Here is a 27,412-nt window from a genome sequence, read left to right as displayed (position 1 = left end):
TAAGAGAAAGCATGACTCATCAGACCAGACCTTCTGTGTCCTGGTCTGATTCTCTACCATGGTAACCTTCGTATCTTGTTTCTATCCTTACATGCACTCATGTGTCATCACAACAGACATTTCAGTCAGTATGGCTCCAGAGAAAGAAAACATTGTGAGCTGTGTGTAAGTGGAAGCGTTGAAGTGTCCTATTTGTAAGGCAGTGCGATGTGCTCACTCTGAGGAATATCTGTCAGGAAGTGGAAGAGTGTGGTACTGAAAACTATCTTCCTAGAAACACACACACTCCTGCAGCCACACATGAAGATAGTGCCCACAAAATTAGATTGAGAATGGCCCACACACACACACAAACACACACACGCACAAAGTGAGGCAGAAATCCACTGCAATGCAGGATAGAGGTTTCCCCTAGACGCACCAATCAGAGAGTGGGGATGGACTGGAGAGGACTGGCTTCCTCTCTCTCTTTCCTTCTACGTGATCCGTCTCTCAGTCTGTCTTCTCCATCTTGAACTTGTTTCCATTTCCTCCTTTCTCTGTCATCTCCTGCATATTTCAGTTCAATCCCTCCTCATTGAACATGAAAATACACAACTTCTATTGTAAGTTCAGTTCAGGTCACTTTATTTATATTGTTTCAAGACAAAGACTGTTTGTTATGTAGAATCCATATGGGTCAAAATTTAATTCAAATCGGTTCAGTTCTTTGCAGTGAAATTCATTCATTGTAGTGATGTTGTCGTATTCCAACCATATTGAAACATAGTGCAAATAATTTCAGTTAGCTATAAAACCCCCAAACAGCTACGTATTGAAGAAAACCAAAACTTGTTCCTCAATCAGCATGTGGACACAGTGGGAAGGAAATACTCATAAAATTACTTACAGAAATAAACCTCCAGCAGAACCAGGCTCAGTCACTAATGGCTGGATGTCAGTGAGCAAAACTGGAAAATCCTTCCTCCACTGTAGGAATTGAGAAAGAAAAAATAACACAATTGGAACAGTAAAATAATGAGTAGATGAACAAGTAGCATATCTCTACAAAAGTATGATTCAGGTATATTTATGAACAGACACATAAAGCTGGAACTATGTGGTTTATTCATCATGACATCATGCCTTCTAGCTTTCCTTCATGTAGTTTCAGTTTGTTGCCCTTGTTGGTTTTGTTACCTCACTAGTGTTAGTGCACTAGTGTGTTAGATGTCTCGGCTGCTGAAGGGTGCTGCACTTCATACCTCTGATGTCCTCTTGGTTTTAAACTGAGCAGATTTCAGACCGAAAGAGACTACTTTATAAGGTGACACCAAAACAAAGTCTAGTCCAGCTATTACTGGTATATTTTGGAACATTAAGGTTTATTACTCAGACACACTGATGAAGAAGAAAGAAAGGTGAAGAGAACCAAAGCTTTGCATCAGTTTTTTTCCCAACAGTATTAAGGTACAGGACTTGTTCCACAGTTAATTGTATCACTGGCACATAGAGAAATCAGCTGAGGTCTGATATGACAATAAATCCTATTTAAGATTAAACACATGAGACAAGTAAGAACAAGAAAATGCATTTTGTCATTGTATTTGTTCAAAAAGCCAAAATAGTGTTTTGAAGACCAAAGAGTACAAGCAAGGTTCTTATAGACACAGTTTCACAACATTAGTAACATATTCAGAGAGAAGTCTGATTTAATTTCCCCTTTCAGTAAGCAAGGTACAGACTGCTTAGAATAACATTAACATTCTCTTTAGAAATGAATCCAGCACAAAGCACAAAGCACAAATGCTTTCATACCTTAAAGGTCAAGGTCATTATTTAGTTTTCCGTCCACTTCAAGTCCAAATCCAGCTCCCTGTAGCATCCAGTCCTAAAAGCTACAGAAACCTTTCTATCTATGGCCATGTAACTAAACATGCTGCAGTGTGAAAGGAACCACCAGTTGTTCTTCTGTGGAGAATTTAAGTACAACTCCTACACTGGATTGTCTGTATATCACAAAACAACTCAAAAAGAATACTAACATACCTTTGTTTATTGACAAAATCAAGCCAAATAATAAGTCAGTTCTATTTTGACCACTGATTGAAGTACTAAAACATACAGCTAAAATCAAATCATTGAAAGTTATTAATAATAATTATTGATAATTGAACATCCATTGTTCACTGCTGATTATAAAAATATATATACATGAATATGTACATGTATAAATATGTATACATCATAATTTGCTTCTCTTTATTGAAACATACAAAAAAATAATTTTTAAACCAAATCCTGTCACAGCTCCCCCATTGACCCAAGTTGAATTGGATTGGCTGTTTTCCTTTAATAAATTAAATCACTGGAAAAATGCAGTACTTTTATCTGATATTAAAACCAGTTTGATGTCAAAGTTTTAAATTTGACACAAAAAAAAAATCCAAGAACAATCCAAGTCAGCTAATGCTCATTTGCTTTGCTCTTCACAAGATAGACCCAACTGTTCTCAGAGTTGGCTGAAGCTTACTTTGCTCTTCTACATGGTCATGTCAGGTTGAAACAAGTAATCCCACAGGCCAGTGCTAACTGAATGAAGAGAAAAAAATCTCCATGAATTGTGTAGCGTGTTGTCTAAACCAACCAGTTCAGTTGCCGACAGTGGGAGGACATTAAATGCCTCCACTTCTTGCCTCCTTGTCAACAGTAAATAACTCCAGGATCCATAGTTTGTTTTATTTATATTTTTTCCAAATTTAATCATTTTTGGTTGTGTTTTTTTATTATTATTATTTTCTGGGATTTCTAAAGAGAGTTTGCAAAGGAAAGGGAGCGTGTGGAGAAGAGGCAAGAATTCCTGAAGCTTCGTCGACAGCAGCAGATTGAGAGAGAGCTGACTGGTTATTTGGAGTGGATCTGTAAAGCAGGTTGGTTACTCACCACAAGTGCACATACGGAGTCAGCCACAGGCACACAATAAAATTAGTATGCAGGAAAGTCTTTTATTGAAAACCGTATAAAGTGTAAATGTGTTACAGAAGAGGTGATGTTGGCTGAGGAAGACAAGAACGCTGAGGAGAAGTCTCTGGATGGAGCGTGGTACAAAAGGAAACATAACCCCAACTCTGGTGAGTGCTGAGGTCAGCACAGGCTGACTGCCTCACATCAAACCAAAATTCATCAAAGCCAACCAAAGCATTCATTTAAAAATGGAGGAGCTTGTGATCCTCCACCTTTAGTCATAAAGTAATTATATTGGAATGGTTAATAAATAAATGCACAAATACAACAAGCTGAACTACCTGTTGTTAAAAAACGTTTTTTAAATTGAATGTTATGAGGAGAAAAAGGTCTTGCAAAAAGACATTTTAAGTGAGACGCATTCAAATACCAGTAGCAGGAAATCATTACTTGCTTCCATTTTTTTGCAGTGCTGAAAAGAACAAAGAAAAGTAAGAATGACCTCATCAATGCAGAAGAAGGGGAGGACCATTTCACTGACATTTCATCAGTTGGTGAGCAGAATATATACAACATACCTTCTGAATGCCACACAGAATAAAAGACAGAAATAAAACTTTATTGTCACATTGAATGCTACTAGTATATTGCTGACCTTTGACATGAGTGCCATTAATGGTAAAAATATATATTTGAAGGATTTATTTTATTTTCTGAGACATATTTGTGGCTCCTGTTACTTTCTTTTGATTCTGTGGCACTAGTGGTTTGTTTAACCATTGCTTTACATTAAAAAGAGCACAGAGAGAAGGATTAGATATGCAGTGAATAATCCGGGGTGGAACCTGAAACTTGTACAGCTTTATTGAGGACTGACATCCTTAGTACAAGGATTTACCAAAACGTAATCTAAAAAATACAATATTGGTCCAAATAGTGAGTACTCCACAGTTTCTCTAAAGTAATGAGTGCTCCACAATTTCTAAAATTACTAATAAACTAGAATAATGTAAAAAGTATAAAATTGGTCTAAATAGTGAGTCTCTGGATTCTAGGTTTATTCTAATTCATTTTCTGGGCTCTTTCCAAAAGAGGAAAGAGTACATTGGGGAAGTATGCCCATAGCAACATTCAGATAAAATAAAGACCAGTAAAAGGCAGTGACGTCATGAACCCATGAACGGCGTTGCTAGGTCTCCCAGTAGAAGTCCGATATGATGGTGTTATCGAGGTGTACTAGTAGAAATGTCCTCTTTGCAGAACTAGGCTAGATAGTGTCAACTTCAAGCACACTAGTGAGTCATTCAGAAAAGTAACTATCACAGTTTTGTAGAGTTCTGATAAGACTCAGGTTGGTGTGAGACCTGTGAACTTTATTGGCATCTTTGTGTGTTTCATTCCTACTGGCCCCCCAGGGTCGCCATTTGCACGAGCGAGTGTGAAGAGCAAGAACGAGAGCTCGTCTTACCTGAGGAGGAAGGAGAAGAGAATTCGCTTCACCATCCGCCACCTGGTCAAATCCCAGACGTTTTACTGGACTGTATTATGTCTTGTTGGCCTCAACACGCTGTGTGTAGCTATAGTACACTATGACCAGCCAGAGTGGCTTACGTATGCATTATGTGAGTAACAGTTAACATGTTTAATGAGTCAGTTAAGTCTTTTTGAATGACTGGTATTATTAGATTCTGTTGACTCTACTAACCACACATTATGTGAAGTTTTTATGAGTATACGTTTCTCATCAAACTCTTCAAAACAAACTACAAATCAAATTCCTATGGTTCAAACTTGTTAGAAGATCTTCAGATTGTTATATTTTTATAATGGTTTAAATATTGTGATAAACCTTTTTAGTGCCCTGTACCACAGAATGTAACCATAATAACTTGTACTCAATAGTGATAAACCAATTAGCTGCCAAGTAGTCAAAATTTTCCTTAATTGGCTCTAAATGGTGATTAGTAGGTTTGGATGCATCGGCTAACAACATGATGCAATGGAATCGGCTTTCACTAAAAATGTTAGAAAGAAAGGCTTTGATGCATAAAGAAGAGGATAATTTTGTCAGTCTCTCAACAAACAATTATTCTGATCAAGTGCACATTATTCTTCCAAGGTCAAAAGTGTTTTGGATTAGTTTGTTGTATTAAAAAATGTCCCATAGATCAACTTGAATGAGTTTGTCTCTTTAAAGAGAATCCGACTCAGCAGGTCAGACTGAAACCAGTCAGTAAATTCTTGATTGTTACATTTCTTTCATTTAGTCTTTATTGGAAGTTCCAGAATATTTTTGTTCATCTCCATAAGTCAGTCAGATATGGTGGAAAGTTAAGGCTCATTCTGAAACATAATGTAGCACATCATGTCTAAGAAAGTCTTAATGATCAGGCAGGGATACCACCAAGTTTTGTTTTTGTACATAAGTGGATGAGAAAGAACCATATATGTATTTATATAAGAACCATGTCTATCCTGAAGCAAACCCTATTGCTTAGAGAACATAAGTACATCACATTAGTTCCAGGCAAACTTGCATTTGGATTAAGTATTTAAATCCCACGAAGACCAGATATAATACTAATGTGTGTGTTTTTGCTCATTTTCATGGAAAGACCTGGCCGAGTTTGTGTTTCTGGGCTTATTCCTGGCTGAGATGACCATAAAAATGTACGGCCTTGGACCCCAGACTTACTTCCACTCTTCTTTTAACTGTTTTGATTTTGGGGTGAGGCATCCTGCACTGCTGGGAACTTTGTCACTGCATGTGAATATGATTTGTCACCTCAGTGATTTTTACCCAATATATGTGTACGCCTGTGGCATTTATTTGCTTGTGTTTGTAGGTCATTATTGGGAGTATTTTTGAGGTGGTCTGGGCTGCGATCAAACCTGGTGCTTCATTTGGAATCAGTGTCCTGAGAGCGCTGCGACTTCTCCGGATCTTCAAAGTTACCAAGTCAGTCACTGGGACTGTGTGACTGTTTCAGACTGATTAGATCTTATAAATGCTGTGCATTCATGTGCTTTTGTGTGTAGGTACTGGAACTCTTTGAGGAACCTGGTGGTATCCCTACTCAACTCTATGAAGTCCATCATCAGTCTGTTGTTCCTGCTCTTCCTCTTCATCGTGGTCTTTGCTCTGCTGGGAATGCAGTTGTTTGGAGGACAGTGAGTCTTTTTTGGTTTGTTGTAATTGGTTGCTTTAAAGGTGAATTCCTGTCGAATGTGACTTTTAGATAAACTACACCATATTGTGACTCACACGGGACTGGGCTAATGTTTTTAGTATTTCATTTAAAAGGATCCTATTTTCTCCTGACTTTTGACATTTAATGTGTCTCAGAGAACCAATTATTATCTTAACAATCAAATGGCAAAAATAACAACATGTACACCTAGTGCTCAATTATACAGCAATTTGTAGTTTTGAGGTTTAATTTTATCTCTTGGTCAATACAAAATGTTAACCTCTCAAACTTGAAAATTTAAGAAAAAGTAAAAGTGAGATTTTGGCTTTCTAGGGTCAATATCCTTGTGTGAATAATTATTGGGCAACTATTAGTGTGCAGAATTATTATGCAACTGAATTAAAACTGACCTGTCCAGGGTGAACCCTGCCTCTCGCCCGGAACGTAGCTGGAGATTGGCACCAGCAACCCTCCTGACCCCATTAAGGGACAAGGGTGAACAGAAAATGGATGTATGGATGGATGGATGAATTAAAACTGAAAATCTTCCCATCTCACTTGTTTATTATTATTAAGTGTCAAAGACACTTTGCTTTGTAAAGAACTGGGTTTCAGATCTCAGCTGACATCAGTTTTCTAGAACAGTGATGAACCTGAAGCCAGAGAGAGATCATCTTTCTTCTGAAGAAGACCTGGGGGGGAATTCAGAATCTTATGTCCTCTCTCCAGGTTTAACTTTGAGGATGAAACTCCAACAACCAACTTTGACACATTCCCAGCTGCTATTCTCACTGTGTTTCAGGTAAATACCAAATTCTCTTTTTTATTTGTTTATTTAAATTTTAAATCTCTGTAAGCAGGTTTTGTCTCTCTTTCAGATTCTAACTGGGGAGGACTGGAATGCTGTCATGTACCATGGGATAGAATCTCAGGGTGGTGTGCATGGAGGAATGTTCTCCTCCATTTATTTCATCATACTTACTCTTTTTGGAAACTGTATCCTGCTTTGATGACCCAAATCTACTCATTTAATTCCTAGTCTCTGGATTCTACGGAAAGATTCTTTATTTTGACGTAAAGAAAACATGTAGCTGTTAGGACTGACTGTACTGACTGTTATTACTGATTTTTTTTCCTGTTCTTTCCGTGTTCTTTTCCCTGAGCCATATAAACCAGACACACTGCTCAACGTGTTCTTGGCCATCGCTGTTGATAACCTTGCAAATGCCCAGGAGCTTACAAAGGTATTCAGTTTCATCATTAGATGTTGAGGGATGATCCCGGATTGCATCTATGGACTTCTGTACCTTTTGCTATACAAACTTGATGCGCAAATTGAGCATTGCACTTTTCCATGCTGGCTAAAAAACTCAGATTGGTAATGTAGCAAAGTGTAAACACTGTGGGGAAGAGGAGGGTGACCCACACTTATGAGATTGGAAGGTCTTTTTTGTGCCAATAATACATCCAAAACTTACATATGTTTATATTTAAATTTAAATATGTTTCTATTTAAGTTTTGCCGTTATGGTGTAGCTTGCTGTATTAATAATGCAATATGGTATTATTCAATAAATGAGGATATATGTCCTGATTATGCTTGTCAGATTAATAGTACCTTTTGAAAATAAAAAACATTTAGCAGCTGTTGAACATACTAAGAGATATAAAAAAGTTAAAACAAAGGATATAATTTAGATAACTGATGTATATTTAGACTGCGACAGACTGGCAACCTGTCCAGGGTGATCCTGCCTCTCGCCTGGAATGTAGCTGGAGATAGACACCAGCAACCCTCCTGACCCGACAAGGGTGAACAGAAAATGGACGGATGGATGGATGTATATTTGGAATTTATTTAGAATTCCTAATTACACTTTCTGAAACATTTGTTATTAGTGTATTTAAGTGTGATGTACTGGTGCAGAGGTATTAAGCAAATTTTCAATTTAGTACATTTATGTTTGTGTTTTTATTTGAATAAATTAACATTTTCTTTACCATATTGGAATCAGCCAACACCAAATCTCAGACATATGTATCAATGTCGAAAGTGGAAAAAGTGGGTCAGTCACATGTGTAGGGCAACATTTTCACAGGTAGATTGGTAATCTCTTCTATTCTATTTACTTACATTTAACCTAATATTCAGGATGAAGAGGAGCAGGAGGAGGCCATCAGCAAAAAGCTGGCTCTTCAGAAGGCTAAAGAGGTACAGGAAGTCAGCCCTATGTTGGCTGCTAACATTTCAATCACAACGTAAGTGAGCCTTTCTTTATTTTTTCAATGATTTAAGTTTCTTATATTTCTAAATTCAGAGGAAAGGACGTCTTGTTGACCTGAGGGAGTCTGCTAATCTGTTGCTTCAGCCTAAACACAAGCATACAAAAGGGCTTGACAGGATTTCAATGTCTTACTGTAACATTTACCCAAAAACTCTGAACAGCATTTACAGAGGAATATTTTGTGTTTGTTTTGTAAAAAAACAAACAAAAAAAAGCCTGAAATCTCTCAAAAACTTTCCTGTTTGAGACACCAGCGATAAATAGCTGCCTTTCTGGGTTAAAGCAACAATCTCCTGGCTTATCAACTATTCGGACTGTGAAGTAACACCAACCTGGTACTAAATATTCCAGTGCCACCTCATTGAAATACAAAACTCAACTTTTGTATTTGTCATATTAACTTTGAATGTTGATGTGCTTTGGATAAAAATAACATTTGATTTTGATCCAAAATCTCTAGTCATTGGTTTGTGAAGTTTCTACTTAACATGATGGTTTTAGATGACCGGACCTGTACTGGATACAGAAAACACTGAAAAGAAGCACTCTGATCAGATGTCCAGACAACCTCTACTGACAGCTAATTGTTTTCAAAATTATAACTGAAGGCCACTGGACTTCTCTTGTTATCTAGAAGACATTTCAATGTTCTTTCAAAAAGCTTCTTCAATTCTTAAATTTAGGTTGGAAGTCTCAGGCTTATACATTTTATTCAGACACAGTCATACTGATAGAGTAATGGAGGTCACTATCAGTACCTCCAATACTAGTGTAACAAGTGTGTCAATTTGTGCAGTGTGTTAATCACGTCTCAAGGTGTGAGTTTCTGTGAAGCTGCCTGAGGAGACCAGGCAGAAAGATGGAACTTTACACCTTGAACATCTTTGTTGTTGTTGGGTTTTCACGTTTCACTTAGATGGCTTCTTTCACTACTTTCTCAAACCATGTTGAAAGTGCACATTGTTGTCTTCAAAGGAGAGTCTTTAGTCTTTGAGATGTACATAAACTGACCTGATGAGTTGGTTTTGATGTGTTGTGCCATCCTCTTGTGTAGCTGCTGCTTTGTTTCTACAATGTAGAGGAGTGAACAATCCTCACTGCAATGGGCTGCATGTAACACCAATGAGCATGTGTTTGGGATTTTTGTCCTTGTGGCCTATTAATACTTGCTTATGGAAGCGTATTGCTATCCCGTAGGAAAAAACAAAATTTGTTTGTTCACAAGGTGGACAATGATGTTGGCCAAAATTTATCACGTCATAACGTGTTACGTATCTTGTTAAAACATGATAGCTGCCACATTTTAACAAGATACGTATCACGTAATAACGTGATAGCGCTCAATTTTTTTTTTCCTGCATGATAGCAATACACTTCCGTAGATGGCAGCTTCTATCTTGTCACAATCAAAAAGTAAAAAAGAAAAAAATAAAACAACAAAAGCCAGCACCTTAACAACAGAAATGTTTTTTTAATTCAACAAATATGTAAGATGAATTAGTTCAAACCCTGAGGTACTCCATAACTAACATAAAGGTTTATTATTACCATGAACTAGCTGTTCACTATTTCATACTATTTAAGCCAGACTTGAATGATTGAATTCAAATTCAATCATTTGAATTTCTCTCTTAGACCGCAACCCACTTCCTCCATCAAGGTAATTCCCTTGATGCCTATAATATATTCAAGCATCTGTAGAAGAACATTAATGAATGTTAAAGTAGGAGCAAGAAAGAAAAGCATCTTTTCTGTTTCAATTTTTTTTTTTTCTATATGCTGCTCATCCTATTTTTAGTTTTCAGAAATAGATCCTCTCCCTGTCTTCTTCTTTTGTGCTTTTATGTATAATCTGTGTTTTCCCTTTCAAGTCTCCCTCTCCCCCCTCTGTATTTCAGTACTGCTTCCTTTTTATGTGTTTGTGCTGTAGGAGTTATGTCTGCACCCCAGTCCATCACTACCTGAGGTAAAAACCCAGCTGTCTCCACAAAAGGTGGCCACTGATGTTGGCCAAACATACATATCCATGTTGTCATAGACCATGTGATTAAATCAGAACTACTTGTTATTCATAACACATTTCAGGCTTTTCTGTTCATCTTGTTTTTCATTTGAAACCTCCTGGATTTTGACCTTTTTCAGTTGCCATTATACGTTGTGTTGTGAACAGATTGACATCTGCTCTTTTATTGGCATATTAATATGGAATTATATCTGTAAAATCAGGGGAAACTGGAACCAACTACAACAGGTGCATGCATACAGCTTCCTCAGCTTGTTGTAATCTGAAAATACATTTCAAATGGTTGTGTATCAAAGCATGGTAATGGAGCCATGCTTGAACTTCAGCCATGACCACGAGCAGCTCTCTCCACAGCAGACTGGGATCTCTGGTACCAGTTTTCCACTGTGCTCAAAGCCCCATTGCACACTTTATCAATCATTCAGCATTAAAATACAATTTGTGTCATCATTGGATTACAAAATGCTGTGCTTTTGAGTTTATAAACCATGTAAACCTATATCCTTTGTATACAAAAAAAAAAAAGAACATACTTGAAATTATTTTGTGCATTACCACATAATATCAATGTTTCAGTGCTCATGTTTTTTATGTCTGTTTTTTTTGTCTTTGGTTTCTTCTTTACTTAGCAATGAGCAGCAGAGGTCAGTCAAGATGATGTCTGTCTGGGAGCAGAAAGCCAGCCAGCTGAGGAGGCACAATCAGGCGAGCTGTGAGGTCTTATATGATCCCGAGGAGTGTGTCTGCCTCCCCTCTGGTCTTCAGATGCGGCCTGACATGAAGACCCACCTTGACCGGCCCCTGGTTGTTGGACATTCCGATGGGCTGTTGATGAGAGGCCATCAACATCACCGTCACCAGCCGGGCACGCCGGAGGAAACAGAGACTGCCGCTGATCCACCGTCCGCTCCGCCTCATTCTAATCACCGTCACCACCGCCACAGAGACAGAGGGCGGGCTAAGGTGAAAGAAGAGCCCAATGACAGCGGAGGTGACAGTGGGAAAGATGGGAGACAACACGTCCATCACAGCCACTCCAAAAATCATGACTACAGCTGTAGACAAGAGGGGAAGAGCGGGAGGTCCTCCAGCAAAGACAGGAGCAGGAAGCATCACCATCACAGTTCAATGGATGAGAGCGCAGGTGTGGGGGCCACAAGAGAGAGAGAGCATCGGCATCATCATTCACATCGACAGTCCAGAGGGGGGAATGGGGCAGTGAATGGTGGGGGTCGAGGCGAGCACAGGCTTCACCGTAAAGATGGTCGATCATCTAACAAGGATGGGGATAGGGAGGGCAAGAGGAGGAGGCATCGAACACACGGGTCGAGGAGTCAGTCCAGGGCTGAAGTAGAGGAGACAAACGAGAGAGATGAGCCAAATACTAACAGGTACAACTATTCATCAACAGGCAGACTTCACTTCTGTCTGCTATTTCATGTACTCTCAACACACTGATTTAGTTTACTGTCAACGGCAGGAGATCAACACAAAATTCAAATTCAGACATATTTAACATCCCTAAACCCCAGAAAGAAGGGATATGTACAGTTTGTTAAAAACCTTAAGAGAGGTCATCAAAAGTATCAACATTGACAGTGTAAAACTGTTAATGTGGCTCTCACAGCTTGATCTGAAACACAAACTCACCAACCACCTTGTCAGTACACAGTACAGGATCAGATCCATGTTTGGCATCAGAACCGCTGTAAATCTCCATGGCATCGAATTACATAAACCACCTTTCCCTCCTCGGTCTGATGCTTCCTTTGAAGAGAAGAAAATCATCTTCACCAAACCATCACAGCAATTTAAAGGCTAAATGCATTAAGTTGCTGTCATGGTTTGTCAAGTGAAAAGATTTAAAATAAGTGGTGAATGTAATCACATAATCCATGTGGAAGTGGAGTTAAAATGAAATTTGTGACTCCATCCATCAAAAATAGCAGATATATCATTAAAATCTTTGCAACTACTGCCCATGGGCAAGGCAGTAGTCATCATTCTGTATGATGAAGTTTTGCCTATTATGAAGGTGATGTCATTTTCAGGCATCAATATAATGCATTCAGTTTTAGTTGTAAGGCAAGCTTAATATGAGTTGAATGTTTTCTTTACTGTTTTGCTCACTCAGGGCTTTGGAAGCCTAACAGTAGGACATCAGCTGTCATTTCACAGTTCACAGCATTGTCTTATAGCAACAAGTGAGGGAGGGGGATCACTAATCTACTTACCATTCAGTTGGAGAAAATCTAACATTTACTCTGGAATTGAACCTCTACTCAGTATAGTAAACCTTGATGCAGGAATTATTAAACAATGAATGACTTTTCTGTAGATGATTTTATGTAAGTAATGAGAAAAAAAATATTCTGACAGCTCAAAGCACCTAGGATGTATGTTAGAAGTTATATAGATGGAAGCTTGACCCTTGACACTTTCTTGTTTACAACTTGTTTATGTCACTAATTGCTATAGTGGTGAGCTGATAATGCCCTTCTTTTAGGGATCAACTCTTACTGAGTCAGGTTTCAGGTGACCAGGGTTATGAAAACACTGGAAGATAAACAAGATTCTCTTGGAACAGGTTTGGTGAGTCAGATGACATCTCCCAGCAGCCAGGCTCTCTGGAAACGTCTGGCCAGCCAGAGGACTCAGACAACCAGAAGAATGTCAGACGAACAGGCCAGACCTCCATCCGCATTCCCCCTGTGACTATCACCACACCTGGAGAGATCACTATGATACAAAGTTAGTACCCTAATGGCTTCAGAATGGATATTTGTTTCCTGAGTTCATTGATTTATTTCTCCAAAGTCTCCTAGTTATTCCACAGTGGTTGTTTGGACATTTCATGTTGTCTTGTAAAATGTTGGCTAATGTTAGACTAATGTGTTAATCATTATTATCTGTCTTAACAGTGAACAGTACTGATAATGAATCAATGCCTATGAATGAGAAGAACCTGAAGGATCAATGTCACTCTGGACCAAGACCCATCTTAGCTTACAGCTCAATGTTTATCTTTGGACAGACCAACCCGTGAGTCGCCTCAGTCTTCTCCGTCCATCTCTTCGTCCATCGCTCCTTCCTTCTTCACTTCTTCTGTTCCTTCCCTCCATCCTTCCTTCAGTTCTTCTCTCTATTCCCCCCTCCCTCCATTAGTGACTCTGTCAGAGAGAAACCCATCTAAACAGAAGCCAATGGTACAATCTACAGAAAGAAAGCAGCTAGTCTCAAATCCATCCAGCTGCCATGAATGGTTTTAGCAATGACTGTCAGCAAATGAATTTACTCGTGTCCACATTAAAACTACTGTCATTATTAATACAAATGTATTAGTATTTTTGCCCTTTTATTTATTATCACATTTCTCTCACCAACACCAACAAAATTTCTTCAGTAATATATTCAATCTATTTGCTTAAAAATGTCAGTCTGGGAAGTAAAACCTTGTATATCAAAAAGTTAAGATGTCAAAAAAGATTTTAAACAGAAAAGAATGTAAAACATTGTAAAAGTGGAAGAAGTTCATACAGTGACTCTTGAGCACAAACCATTTTAACAAATCACAAACACAATAACATATTCAAAAACACATTAAGTAAGTGCAATTACAAAGTAGTAAAACACAACATTGTCTACTCACACTGGTCAAAATTCACCCTCTTTTTTTTTTTTTTTACATTGTTTTATTGTCTTTAAAGAGATATTTCAGAACCAAACTTGGTTGAATGACAGTCATTTAAACAGAATTTGAAGCAGTTGCTGCAGCTGTTTGCCGTGTCTCTCTGTCTCACTCCCTTTAGGGTGAGGAGGTTATGTCACTACATTGTGACCCTGCGGTATTTTGAGATGTCCATCCTGGTTGTTATCGCAATGAGCAGCATTGCTCTGGCAGCTGAGGATCCAGTCTGGACAAATGCCCCTCGCAACAATGTAAGACAGACCTAATCACTTGCTGGTTAGTTTTGTTTTGTTGGTGGAAGGTTTACCTTGTGACTGAAATGACTGAGTTAAAAAAATTATAACTCTTTTTAGCATCTTCTGATCTCACCTCTGTACTCCATGTCTGGTGCCTATAACAGGATACATCCATTTAAAGGTTGATATGACAAATCTTGTTAATAAATTCAAGAATCTCTGCATTTTCACAGTGACAGTAATCATGCACCTAGCTGGGATTTCCAGCAGGAGCTGTTCTGTGTCAACAGAACAGTTTATTCAGTCAGTATCACACCATTTAAGATCTTAAAACAATGCTACTGCAACAGACTGAATGTTCTGCTCTTTGTGTAGGAAATATTTGAGTGCTGTTTTTTTGTGGCGTTGTTGTCAGTTTCTATGGCAACGAGTCTGCGCGTAACTGCGCTGACACAGAGAGCGAGAAAGAAGTGGTTTTGAGATGTATTTTAACAGTTTTTCCTTTGCAGGGGAGCACAGCACGAAATTAATAATATCTACATGTCCAAGTTTGATTGAGTTAATGGAATTATTCTACGCGGCTAAGCATCACATGTAAAAGAATAGTCTTATTGCCCTCCAGCGTTGTCAGCATGCGCAAAATTTCCTTATGTAAACAATAACATGCAGGGGTCTATATTTGTAAATCTGAGTATGATTAAGTCAGTGCCTCACCAGCTATGAACCTCACCACACGTCACTGTGAAATCACTGCTGACCAAAGGGTAAGAGGAACAGTGACCTTTAAGGACAGTGGGGCTGAGATACTGTACACTAATTCCTGATCCAACTGTTCTACAAATTGTATTTTAATTCACACTGTATTAACTATAATTTTGACACATGTGTGTTAACACTTATGCAACATGGTCTGTTTTTTTAGGTGCTCAAATATCTGGACTATGCCTTTACTGGTGTTTTCACGTTCGAAATGGTGATCAAAGTAAGATGCCACCACTGACTTCCTTATTTTCTACTCTGTTTTCTAAGACACAACAGTGCTTTGCAAGAGGATGCATAACTTTTTTTGTGCATTGTGGTATATTTAATATGGGTTTTATGTGTTAAACCAAAGCAAAATATTACAGGACTGTAAAGTGGAAATAACATGAATCACAATTTTCTAAGTTTTTTCCTCAATAGGCATTTGTATCCAACTGTCTTTATTCTGATACTGTTATGTCAAGATACCCATAATCAGAATCAATAATCACAGCATGAAATGCACTTCTTGTGGTGGCAGCATGTTGGAGTGTATCTCTTATGTTGGTTCTGGTTTGTTATTTTTGTAGACCTTCATTCTTTGTTTATTTGTTTGTCGGTAGCTGATAGTTTCATTATTTGGACAATTGGTGCCTTTGGTTTTGGATGCTGTGAAACTGTAAGGATTTTGGTTGGTACTTTTTTACTTTCAGACAGTTGTTATGATACATAACCGTGACAACAACTGGAAACAAGTGATTAGCATCTCAAAAGCTCAGATAACACCTGAACCTTTACACCCAAAGAGAAATTTACAAGAGTTGCAAAAGCAGTGCTTACCGACAACTGACACGGTTATCCAGGACATGCTAATATGGAATATTGTCTATGCTGCCTGGATACTGAGCTGTTATAATATGACAGTCATTTGTACCAGTCTTCAGTCAGAGGTCCCTTTAGATTTGTTGCCAGACAGACTGCTACCAGAGATCCTTCTTGCTCACAGCATCAGCACCCACTACTACTCTAAAGATACTTTGGCCATATGACTTACATCACTATTTCATGTCACTTTGGAATAATAAAGTATTTTTGAATTGCATTGAAATACAGAATAAGCACAGATTTATAAAAAGTTGAAAAAAGTAATAAAGTCATTTGAAACCATCTGAATTTTTTAGAACCAAACTGATTAATCCCCATTTTCTGTCAACTCTTTAGATGGTGGATCTTGGACTGCTTCTCCATCCTGGATCTTACTTCAGAGACCTGTGGAACATTCTGGACTTCATAGTGGTCAGTGGGGCTCTGGTGGCATTTGCATTTTCGTAAGTTCAGCAGCTTCTACTTATTTGCTGTAAAATAAGGAAATGAACATGTACACTATAACATAAACAGTTATTTTTTTTAAACCAGAACATTATACAGAATTTAAGAGAATTTATTCTAAACCAAATCACTCTAACACTTATCACATAGTTTGATTTCACACTAATAATTCAATGTTGCCTTCATGGTATCTTGGCTTCTGTTTTTTTTTTTTTCTTTTGAGAATGCACTGAGTATTCCCATCTCTTTGATAGTTGTAAGAGTTTTCTGAGGTTTTTCAGTAAACACAAACACTCAAGGTCCTTAGTAATTGAACTGAAATGAATTGAAATACAGCACAAGCACTGTATTATAAGAACTCAGACATGACTACATATCTGAGTTGTAGGTAGTGAAAGCTTGTCTAGAATATGCTGCACAAGCGCAGACAAAGTGCTAGTGATGTGTGATCTACTAGTTTAGATTATCTGATGTGATCACCATGAGCTGCTGGCATGAAAAGTACTTAGAAGTGGCACAGGAGAGCATCTTGAAAATCTAAGAGCAAGGCAGAGAAAACACTGTTAGGAGAGAACTATGAACCTTGTTACACCTGACACTAACATCAGTGCAACCTGTCCTCACACATGTTGAAGGGCAACTCACTGACCTGAAGTGACTCTCCATACACAGTAGCATTAACGCCTGGATATGTGCAGTGTTAAAAATGAAGTTTTTTTTTTTTTTTTTGATGAAACACTGCTACTGCGTTATTAAAATGATTAAACAGTTATGTTTTAACAGATTAAACCTAGCATTTTGTTTGGTCACGATGCACAGAAGCATCTTCCTACTGTAGGTTTCACAATAAACCTTTTTGGTGTCTGTTTGTGGCACTGACCACTGAGAAGTCCCATCATTCATTCCTCTATATCTCTTACTGACATGAGGAGCTGGAGCTCTCTGAGAGTTTTTAAATCTAATTTGAAAATATTGTGAAAAACTGCTCGGATTTGGGAACATTAACTGCATGGCTGTGTGTGTGCGCGCCAGTCAATGGGCTTATGTGTGTCTGTGTGTTGTTTATTGAAAAGCAACTTATAATGTTTTATTGTTGCATTGTGTATCCATTAGATTTTGCTATGATATGGTACAGAGCACCAAATGATGGCCTTTATATTTGAGTTATACATTGTCCCTTTTTAAATGAAGTTCATTATGTTATGATAACTTACACATCCAAGCTGATCAATGATACAACAAATATTTCCATTAAAATACATTTCACTTGAATCTCATTCATGTAAATTAATAACAATAACATGTAATTGTAAATAGCTGTGATTTATTTCTTTGAAAGCCATTTCTTTTGACATTTTACTGTAACTGAGATCTGAAAGAACAGCTTTCATATTTTGGTTATATGTACTTTTATCTGAATCAGCCAGGAAAGATGTTTAAGTAAATAATTTTAATTCAGATGGGTGTATGAATTGTATCTGTACATCATGTAATGCCTCATACCTTCTTGCTGAATAGCAACAAATTAAGGAAAACTGCTTCTACAGAAATAGATTTTAATGTTGATTCTGGGCTCATTCTAGATGGGATTATGCCTGCATTGCCAGGCTTCCATTAGGCTTATGTTTTTAAGTTGGATCCAGTGCATTGTTGTTATCACTGGCATTGAATATATATACAAGATTTTACCGCCTTGTGATTTCAGAGATGTATTGCTCAAAATGAAACCATTTGAGCTCAACTTTTATGTACTAAATATTTTATGAACTTCTGCTAAACCTACATATAGGTTTACAGTAAATAAAAATGAAAAGATTTCTCTTTTATCTGACTTGATTGTGATTGGAACTGACAGATGTGTGTGTGTGTATGTGTGCGTGTGTGTGTGTCAGTGTGTGTAAAAGTTTTGACGTGAACCTTTTTCCTGTTTCTGTCACGGGATCTCTTTGAAGGAGCTTCATGGGGTAATGTCTCCTCTACTTCTCTCACTCTGCCTGTTTGTCATTATGTATGTCAGAAGGAAGCATACATGACCAACACTACAAAAGCAAGAAGTTTCCTCATATGTTGCGTCTTCCATAAACAAAAACTGTTTTTTAGAAGGAAAATATCATCCTCTAAAGATATTGAACATCTTTTCAAAGTGATCAAAATTTGCTTTAAAACAAGAACATGATATTCACTTTGCCTTCACAGTGCTCTACCAAGATTTGAATTATAAAGCCTATAAACAGGACTCACAATATTTTAAGAAACTGTCAGGTTAACTTTAACTTTTGATTGATTCTGACTTTTCATCTCTATATATCCTGAGTGCTACTGATTGTTTTATCATCAGTCTTTTACATAGATTTTATTGTTAGAACAGTTCTGCAATACAGTCTTTGTGCTGCTAGTGATGTCTCTGTAAAAACCTGGCTCTTTTTCGAAGAACTACCACAGTTCAGTAGTTCTTCAAATATAAAAAAATGAACACTCTCTCACTCTCTCTCTCTCTCTCAGAAAGCAGTTAATTGCATTTTACCACATTTCTTTTTGTAACATCTTGGCTTTTAGGCAAATTGTCATAAATATATGTGGAGGTAAGCTAATAACACACACAATTTCTTGCAGTTTAAAACTCTACCCACAGAGGTGTAACTCTGTGCATAGAGTAGATTCTGCAGGTAATGTATATTTATTAGAATAGGGTAAGATACTTTCAGTGGTAATATATATGGTTTACTGTATCTTTCTGATCTTCAAGATGACCAGCCGAGAAAAAATTGTTTATGTCCAAACAAGAGGTCTCACTTTGGTCTGAATTCCTGGTTAGTACAGCTCCACTATACCCTGTTCTGAGGCGTTTTAGAGCAACTCCTTTTACTGTGATTTTTTGTAGATTTTTCTTTTTTTGTGAATGAGACACTTCACGCCTCCCATTCAGGTTACCCAATGTTCCACTCCACCCTGTTGGCCATTTTAGTAGTTTGATAGTAGCGATACAATTATCTCCCCGCAGAGGAGCTTTTTCTTCCAAAGTTTATTAAATATGTCAACAATGAGACAAACAAACAAGAACTTACATGTTGGAGCCAGAGTCTAACCCAGAGCAGGAGAATGAAGAGCCTGGAGAACGACACATTCTAAAATGAATACATCGCAGGGATGTTACTACTGTATTTACAGCCTCTCCATCTGTACCAACTATGGAGCACAGCTTAACTGTAGTGTCCCTGCATGTCAGATACCTATTAAAATATTAATGCTACCACAATATGAATGAAGTAAATAAAGCCTCAGCTTAATTAAGGAAGTGGCCAACAGGAGCTTCAAGAACATCACTGAACACATTTTCATGGGTAATAATAATTATTTGGTGGTGCTAATGATTGTGGCAAATAAACAGCAGAGTTCAACGTAGAACTGCTTCCTAATCCACGTTTGACTTATTTCTGTTTTGTAAGACGTTGCATATGAAGTGAAATTACTTGTGAAGATTTGCAAGGGTGTTTTGCAGTATGTGCTGTGTTGCCGGGGATGTACTCTCATCACATTCTCCATCAAATATCTCATTTTACTGAGCTGCCATATTGCTTGGCGAAAAGTCATTTTCCCATACTGCACCTGGTGCTACAGAAGGACGTGTTACCTGCTTGTTGGTCACATGTTGCAGCTGCTCGTGAAAGAGCCGTTTTCATCAGCATGTCCCTTCATTGCAACTCCACTTCAATGAAAACATAAGTTAATTTTCAGTATGTCCATAATAATGTCATTGAACTTCTACATTTTCAGAGATCTTTTGTAAGTACATAGCAATTATTTTCTTATCTAATTTGACTTCACTGCACTTATATTACAGTTCTATGAAAACATATTTCAAGCCCTTACATATGAACTTTTTAAAAAAAATGTTTCAGATCATCAAGCACATTTTAATGTCAAAGATAATCTCAATAAATATAAAATGTAGTTTTCAAATGTTGGCTTCATTTATCAAAGGACAAAAGCTGTCGTAACCTAGGTGACCCTATGTGAAAATCCAATAACACTTGTTCAATTATGAAAAAACTGCGATTAACCACATTCTTTTGGTGACTTTCACACGCTTCACCCAGGCCTGACTACTGGCTCAGACTAGAATCAAGAAATCACCTAAATAAAACGGAAGTAAACTTATAGATCCCAGAAAACTAGATAAATTGCTATTTGCCAAAAAAACATCTTGATGATTCCAAAGACTCCAGAGAAGCATTCTGCGCAACATTTTTGAAGGTGTCTAGGCTGAATTTGAGCCAATTTTCAGAAAACGTATGTTGTGACATACGTTTTCTGGTCAAACATGATGTGATGACCTTCAGATTGATGGAATTCTAGATACTGCTATCTAAGATAAAATCCTGAAGGACAATGTCCAGCCATAAGTTTGTGATCTTATCCCTAGGCACATTTGGATTTCAGAGCTGGTAATGGTCCAGAACGCAACACATTCACCTCTGAATGACTCAACAATAGAGATTTTAGAACGGTCTACTCAAAGTCTCAATTTAAGCTGATTAAAATGTATTGGTATGGTATTAAACAAGCAGTTTGTTCTTGGAACAAACTGTTTAATTAAAAAACGTCTGCTCAGAAGAGTGTGTCATAATTCCTCCATGAGGATGTAACACACTCATTCACAGTTGTCACAAATGCATGATGGCAGTTCTTGTTAAGTTCAGGGGTCAATTACTTTAAAACAGTGTGTCAAGTGGATTTGTTGCATGTACTCAAAATCATGCAACAACTACTTTCCCATTTAAATACTCGAGTTCTTATTTTAAAAAAAATGATTTTGTGTTTACCGGTACTTAAGTTATTATTGTCTGCTATGAAAATAAGTTTTATTATCTAAAAAATTTGGAAATGGCAAAAAGGCAAAAGCAGAAGAAATCTTTAAGAAGGAAAATACATTTCCTTAAGACATAGAAGCACATTAACCTAAGATACAATTTCTTGCTGAGTAATTTAAAAGCCTCCATAAAACATAGCACAAAGAGAAGCCAACATTAAATCACACAACCTCTTGCTTTCTGGTCACCTCCATGCCGGCAAATACCATTTGACTGAGGGCTGTCATTCCTTGACAATGCATGATGTCAGGAAATGTCATGCAGTTCTTCTCCTCTAAAAACTGCAAAGACATAAATGAAAAAGTGTATCTCCGGCCTGCTGCAGCCAACGCTGCAGCACACACACTTCTGCTTTTTAGTGCATGCAACAGGCTGAAGAGCTGTCTCTGACTTTAGGTGCTGTTCATTAACAACTTACTGATGTTTACTGATATATTTAATTATTCTTATTCAGAGCCTTGGAGAACTCATTTTTTCTGCTGTTAGTTAACTTTTTGTTTAGTGTAAAAGCAATCATAGCTGTATGCATTTACAAAACACTGACTGAGTAGAGTAACTGTTTGTTATAAAAAAAACTTCTGATAAGTATTTTTGGTAATAAGCTGCTTCTAAACATTATGCTTTTATTTGGCTCTTGTAATTTTTTATCATATTAGTTGGATGTACTCAACCAGCAGGCTGTTAAAAACCAAAGTATGAAATATTTTGCTTTTCTGTAGAAAATAGACCATATGTAGAGTTGTTATTTGATTCAAATGTGTGCTTTATTTTGTGTGTGTAAAGCATCCATAAATGTGCTGTACCTTGTTTTACTACTGTTTTCCCCCAAGTAGATCGCAGCAAGCTGTGACCAGGTGGGGAACCCCCCTATGCCAGCCCACCTTTCATTCTGACTCCACCCCCTCCCAAACCGTGCTCCCCCTGATCATGCTATTACTCAGATCAGTTCCATGAACTCAATGTAAAGCTTGTTTTCCTGGGAAACAGAGCTTTGGATTGAAACATGTCTCTGCTGACCAAAGTCGTTACAGAAGTTATTTTGTCAAACCACAAAAGCAATACAATGTGAGAGCTTCATTTGAGAGGAAGAAATAGGAATCCTGCCTATGCTTTTTGGAGTTTTGATTATAGATCAAAGTTTTTGAAAGTTTCAGGTTTGATCTGACTTGAGAGGTTTGGACGGTTGATACAACAACATCCCACAGAGTATTGTTCAATCCATTATTAAAAATGGAAACAAATACAAAGACATGGCTGTTCACCTAATCTGACAGGCAGGCAGGAAGAGCATTAATTTGAGAAACAGCCAAGAAACCCATGGTACCTCTGGAGGAGCAGTTGAGACCCACAACTCAGGAGAGATAATCCATCAGCAGGACAACTATTAGTTTTGCATTCTGACAATCTGGACTTTATTGCAACAGTCATGTCACTTGATCTGTTGCTGTGCAGAATTGGGTACAGTGGTACCAAGTGAAGTAAGACAAATGTTGAGCTGAGATATTGTTCAGAATTTCATTGCTTATCTTGATGAAACAGGAACTTATTCTGAAACATTACTGATTCTCACCATGACAAAAACACACAATCTGTCACATTTTTCATGTTCTTAAACTTAACCTTTTGCATTCAGTTTGTCTTTGAAATTTATTAAAAATATTTATCATGCGATCAATCCACATGTTAAAAAACACTACTACAAGAGATGTTAATTCAGAAACATTATAATTGTACATTTCAGACCATATAAGAAGGTCCTAATATTTAGTGATTTGTGTGTTTACAAAGTGTCTTGCATTGTATGCTAAAATGTTTTTACCATCTGCTTCCCTTGCATAATTAATCTGACAACATTTCACACTCCTCCACATTTCAGATCTCTCTCAGCTCTTTTTTAATTTCATATGCTTCATGGCTATTTTTGTACAGTGTCTTTTAAAGAAGAATTTAAAAAAACTTATTAAATAATGTGATTAACTATATCTAATTTGTTTGTGATAAGTATATAACAGAGTCTGCTGTCCACAGGGGGACTAAAGGCAAAGACATCAGCACCATCAAGTCACTGAGGGTTCTCAGGGTTCTTAGGCCTCTCAAGACCATCAAACGTCTGCCAAAACTCAAGGTTCTAAAGTGTTTTGGTTTCATTTCCTGTGCCTGCAGAAATATGTCAGCTTGTGTAACAAATGTGTGTGGATGAAATTAAGCAGTTTGGACCAAAATGTTCCCTCCTAAAAGGGTTTTCATGTTCAACCCCATAAATAACAAACTGAAGTAGAACAACAACAACAAAAATTATATATATATTTGTTCTACTTCAGTTTGTTATATATATATATATATATATATATATATGGTTGCTGTCATTGCAGAAAAAAGGTTTGATCCGTCCATCTCTTTATGTGATGTGATCTGGATTTGCTTCAGTTAGTTGAATATTAACTAAACCACATAAAAATGAAATGCAACTGAATAGCCTATGTCAATGTCATTTAAAAATTGACATATAAAAATGGAATACGATGGATTCTTTTTTTGACGTTCTCAGTCAAGATGACGGACAACAAAAAAGTCTAGCACGACCATTATTCAATCCATCCATCGTTTGTTGAATAGTCATTTAGAAATATAGTTTATATGCAGAAATCATCTGTCTGCCTGCTGAGAAGTTTCAGTGGTTAGATCTCTCGAGCTGGCCTCTTGAGTTAGCAAATAAAAATATTTTGTTATTCCTTGTTGGCCTTAGTTTGGTTTCATTTTAGACAGTGGGAAAAATGGTTGTGTGGATTAATATAGTGTCTTTAAATATCTGGTTTAACCTGAAACCTCCTTGTATTCCTATTTTATGAGGTTATTAACAGCCACAGGGACACTGTTTGGTTTCAGCTGTACTGTAAGTAGACTTTCAGGATTATGCAGATTTTAAACGTGTTTTCTTTGTCCCCAGGCCGTGTTTGACTGTGTGGTCAACTCTTTAAAGAACGTGCTGAACATCCTCATTGTTTACATCCTCTTCATGTTCATTTTTGCTGTTATTGCGGTTCAGCTCTTCAAGGGAAAGTTTTTCTATTGCACTGATGAGTCCAAAGCCCTGGAGAAAGATTGCAAGTCAGTCTGAAATACCTAAATATTCTCGTATCTTGTGACAGATCCTATACATTTGGTGTGTGTGTGCCTAACATGTGTCACCACTTATTGTCTTCCAGAGGACAATTTCTTGACTACGACAAAGAAACAGTGGCAGCAATGCCAAGAGAGTGGAAAAAATATGAATTCCATTATGACAATGTACTCTGGGCCTTCCTAACTCTCTTCACAGTCTCAACTGGGGAGGGCTGGCCAACGTAAGTGCAACTGATTTGTCTCCTTTAAGTTATACCAACCTCCAACATAACTTGTTCAGAAGTAAAAAGAAATTTTTACATTTTGCATTTAATCCAAAATTAAATTCAAGAGACTCAATTTTACCTTCTCCAACTGGAACCTTTTTAGGCTTTAGACATATTTTATTTGAATGATAATAACTACAAATAACATAAATTACTCTTTTGGTAACTGATGCTATGATGAAGCCAGAAGAATATAGTCAAATATAGGCAAAAGACAGAATCTCAAAAATGTCAAACTGATTAATTCTTTTTTTCACAATAATCCCGAACATCTTAAAAGTGCAATTAAGCATCCTTGACTAAAACACCAACATCTGAAACCTGTCATTTTAGTGAACGAAATATTATCTTGATGCAAAATTAGAGAAAACTATGAAGTGTCCAAAGTGTTCAATTTCCTTTATGATGCTTGACATCACTTGCCTGATCTTAATAGAATAGTTTGTAATATTCTCTTCTTTACATGGCAGCCACTGTCAGGAGGTGTATTACTGTGTCCTACCATTCTTTCTTTTCATAGTGTTCTGAAACACTCTGTTGATGCTACCTTCGAAGATCAAGGTCCCAGCCCTGGCTACCGCATAGAGATGTCCATCTTCTATGTGGTCTACTTCGTGGTCTTTCCATTTTTCTTTGTCAACATCTTTGTTGCTCTAATAATTATCACCTTCCAAGAACAGGGAGACAAGGCCTTGTCTGAATGCAGTTTGGAAAAGAATGAGGTATGTTGTGAGTTTCTCTTACATAATCACGTCAAAGTTAGTTTCACCAAAGCACACATTTGTATATAAGAGATGTTCTGGAGTGCAGAAGGAGGAATGTGTCTGGAACTTTGCAAATAAAGTTTAAAAACATAAATGAGTCAAATTTAGGTAAAAAAAAAAAAAAAAAAAAGTAACCACAACCCAATTCAATTCAAGCATAATTCATAGATTTATTTAAACCCAATTCATTACAATACAACTAAATGTCCCTTTAAAAGTAATTTTTTAAAAGCACATCTTACTAAAGGTTCTAACAACAGCAGTAAAGTCTCGATCTGATTCAGCTTGCCTTTAGGGGGCAGGTAATCCAAGTCTAAAACCTCAGCTGACTAAAAACACAATGACAATGATCACACACACACTGTCCAAGGTTAATATTTCAGGCTCACCAGCAAGCCCACCTCTGAAGGAAGGTTTTGGAGTGGCCCAGTCAAAGTCTGGGAATCAAATTGAAATACTGTTGCATGACATTATACTGATCACTCTAATATTTTCACAGTGATGTTCAAACCTCATTGCCATTTATCACAAGTGGCACAAAGCATTGATTTGTTTAGGGAGAAACCCTGAGCGTCCTCTTCATGAGTCTGTTATACAACAACAGATTGAATTCAGTCAAAGTCCTTCTTATAAAATATGACTTACATTAACATTTACTTTCCCTTTGGGATTATCAAAGTATTTCTGAATTTGAATATGCCTTGTGATGGACTGGTGACCTGTCCAGAGTGACCCCGCCTCTCGCCTGTTGACCGCTGGACACCAGCACCTGTCCCAGTCCCAGTAGGGATTAGGTCATATGATAATGGATGGATGAATTTGATTTAAATTTGAATTACTTTTTCATAAAGGGCGATATTCTCCAACAACAGTATTGGTTTCAGTAAATTATTATTGAAAACTTTTTTCCTCTTATCTTTGTCTGTTAAAAAAAGGTTATCTAAAACATTTCAGTTGACAAAGGGGCAAAAACAGAAGAAATATGTAAGGAGGTGAATTGGCCAGTTCTATACCTTAGCAGTTGAAACCAGTTCAATCAGGGATGAATGTTTACTGTTGTTGTTCATGTCCTGTGAGTTTTAACAAACCTATGGAAAGATCAATATACAGACTGTTTTTGTGCGTTGCAGAGGGCTTGTATTGACTTTGCCATAAATGCGAAACCTTTGACACGCTACATGCCAGAGGACACACAATCCTTCCAATACAGGATGTGGAAGTTTGTCGTTTCACCCCCATTTGAGTACTCCATTATGATCATGATTGCTCTCAACACTGTGGTACTCATGATGAAGGTAAGGTGCATATTTTTTTCAATGTCGAGCTATGTCAATCTGGAATAAGTTCATGGAGAAAAGTATTTATGCTGCTCCCTTTGTCTTGCTTTCCCAGTTTCATGGAGCTCCAGACTTTTATGAAGCAATGCTGAAGTACCTTAACATAGTGTTCACCACTCTTTTCTCTCTGGAGTGCATTCTCAAGATCATCGCCTTTGGTCCCCTGGTGTGTATCTATTAAAGGTTGGCTCTCAGATTATTGGGAAATAATTTGAGTCTTATAATTTCCACCTTTTGTTCCTCAGAACTACTTAAAAGATGCCTGGAATGTATTTGACTTTGTGACAGTTTTGGGGAGCATCACTGACATCCTGGTGACTGAAATCAAAGTAAGAGCACAACTCTCCACATTCTTAGTACTGCATGTCAACATTACAACACTGTATTCAGAGAACAACATTACAACACTGGCCAGTGAAGTAAACCCGATCTGTACATGAAGCTCTCTACAAAGACAGTATATGAGCAAAGACAGCTCTGTGACCAAAGATAACCTGACTGGTAAAGCAGAAGAGGAAGGGGATGTTTGTGTGGTGGTAGGAGGGATGTAGAAACCTACTATAAAATATGTTAGCTATTCAGTCTTTGGTTGAGCTCTATCTGACCTGCTTTCAG

At 37.4% G+C, this 27,412-nt stretch overlaps 1 protein-coding gene across 12 annotated transcripts in view; it reads left to right on the top strand.

Annotated features, from left to right (window-relative positions):
• cacna1ba (calcium channel, voltage-dependent, N type, alpha 1B subunit, a) overlaps nucleotides 1-27,412 on the top strand; it is an 88,888-nt gene that overhangs the window by 30,312 nt on the left and 31,164 nt on the right. For 7 of the 12 annotated variants that reach the window (XM_044111222.1, XM_044111223.1, XM_044111230.1 and 4 more), the window contains exons 8-32: nucleotides 2,794-2,909; nucleotides 3,021-3,110; nucleotides 3,414-3,497; nucleotides 4,350-4,565; nucleotides 5,559-5,671; nucleotides 5,790-5,902; nucleotides 5,983-6,114; nucleotides 6,864-6,936; nucleotides 7,013-7,130; nucleotides 7,311-7,378; nucleotides 8,287-8,393; nucleotides 10,350-10,385; nucleotides 11,072-11,833; nucleotides 13,030-13,193; nucleotides 13,364-13,484; nucleotides 14,252-14,381; nucleotides 15,289-15,348; nucleotides 16,329-16,435; nucleotides 23,336-23,432; nucleotides 24,255-24,415; nucleotides 24,514-24,651; nucleotides 25,217-25,418; nucleotides 26,591-26,755; nucleotides 26,853-26,963; nucleotides 27,043-27,126. In XM_044111222.1, the coding sequence (XP_043967157.1) occupies nucleotides 2,794-2,909; nucleotides 3,021-3,110; nucleotides 3,414-3,497; nucleotides 4,350-4,565; nucleotides 5,559-5,671; nucleotides 5,790-5,902; nucleotides 5,983-6,114; nucleotides 6,864-6,936; nucleotides 7,013-7,130; nucleotides 7,311-7,378; nucleotides 8,287-8,393; nucleotides 10,350-10,385; nucleotides 11,072-11,833; nucleotides 13,030-13,193; nucleotides 13,364-13,484; nucleotides 14,252-14,381; nucleotides 15,289-15,348; nucleotides 16,329-16,435; nucleotides 23,336-23,432; nucleotides 24,255-24,415; nucleotides 24,514-24,651; nucleotides 25,217-25,418; nucleotides 26,591-26,755; nucleotides 26,853-26,963; nucleotides 27,043-27,126 (3,568 nt within the window). The remainder of the gene's footprint in view (nucleotides 1-2,793; nucleotides 2,910-3,020; nucleotides 3,111-3,413; nucleotides 3,498-4,349; nucleotides 4,566-5,558; nucleotides 5,672-5,789; nucleotides 5,903-5,982; nucleotides 6,115-6,863; nucleotides 6,937-7,012; nucleotides 7,131-7,310; nucleotides 7,379-8,286; nucleotides 8,394-10,349; nucleotides 10,386-11,071; nucleotides 11,834-13,029; nucleotides 13,194-13,363; nucleotides 13,485-14,251; nucleotides 14,382-15,288; nucleotides 15,349-16,328; nucleotides 16,436-23,335; nucleotides 23,433-24,254; nucleotides 24,416-24,513; nucleotides 24,652-25,216; nucleotides 25,419-26,590; nucleotides 26,756-26,852; nucleotides 26,964-27,042; nucleotides 27,127-27,412) is intronic. The other 5 variants (XM_044111231.1, XM_044111232.1, XM_044111226.1 and 2 more) reach the window with 3 other exon arrangements.

Source organism: Gambusia affinis, linkage group LG03 (assembly GCF_019740435.1).
Source record: "Gambusia affinis linkage group LG03, SWU_Gaff_1.0, whole genome shotgun sequence".
Lineage (NCBI taxonomy): Eukaryota > Metazoa > Chordata > Actinopteri > Cyprinodontiformes > Poeciliidae > Gambusia > Gambusia affinis.
This window is presented reverse-complemented; position numbering and strand designations above follow the sequence as displayed.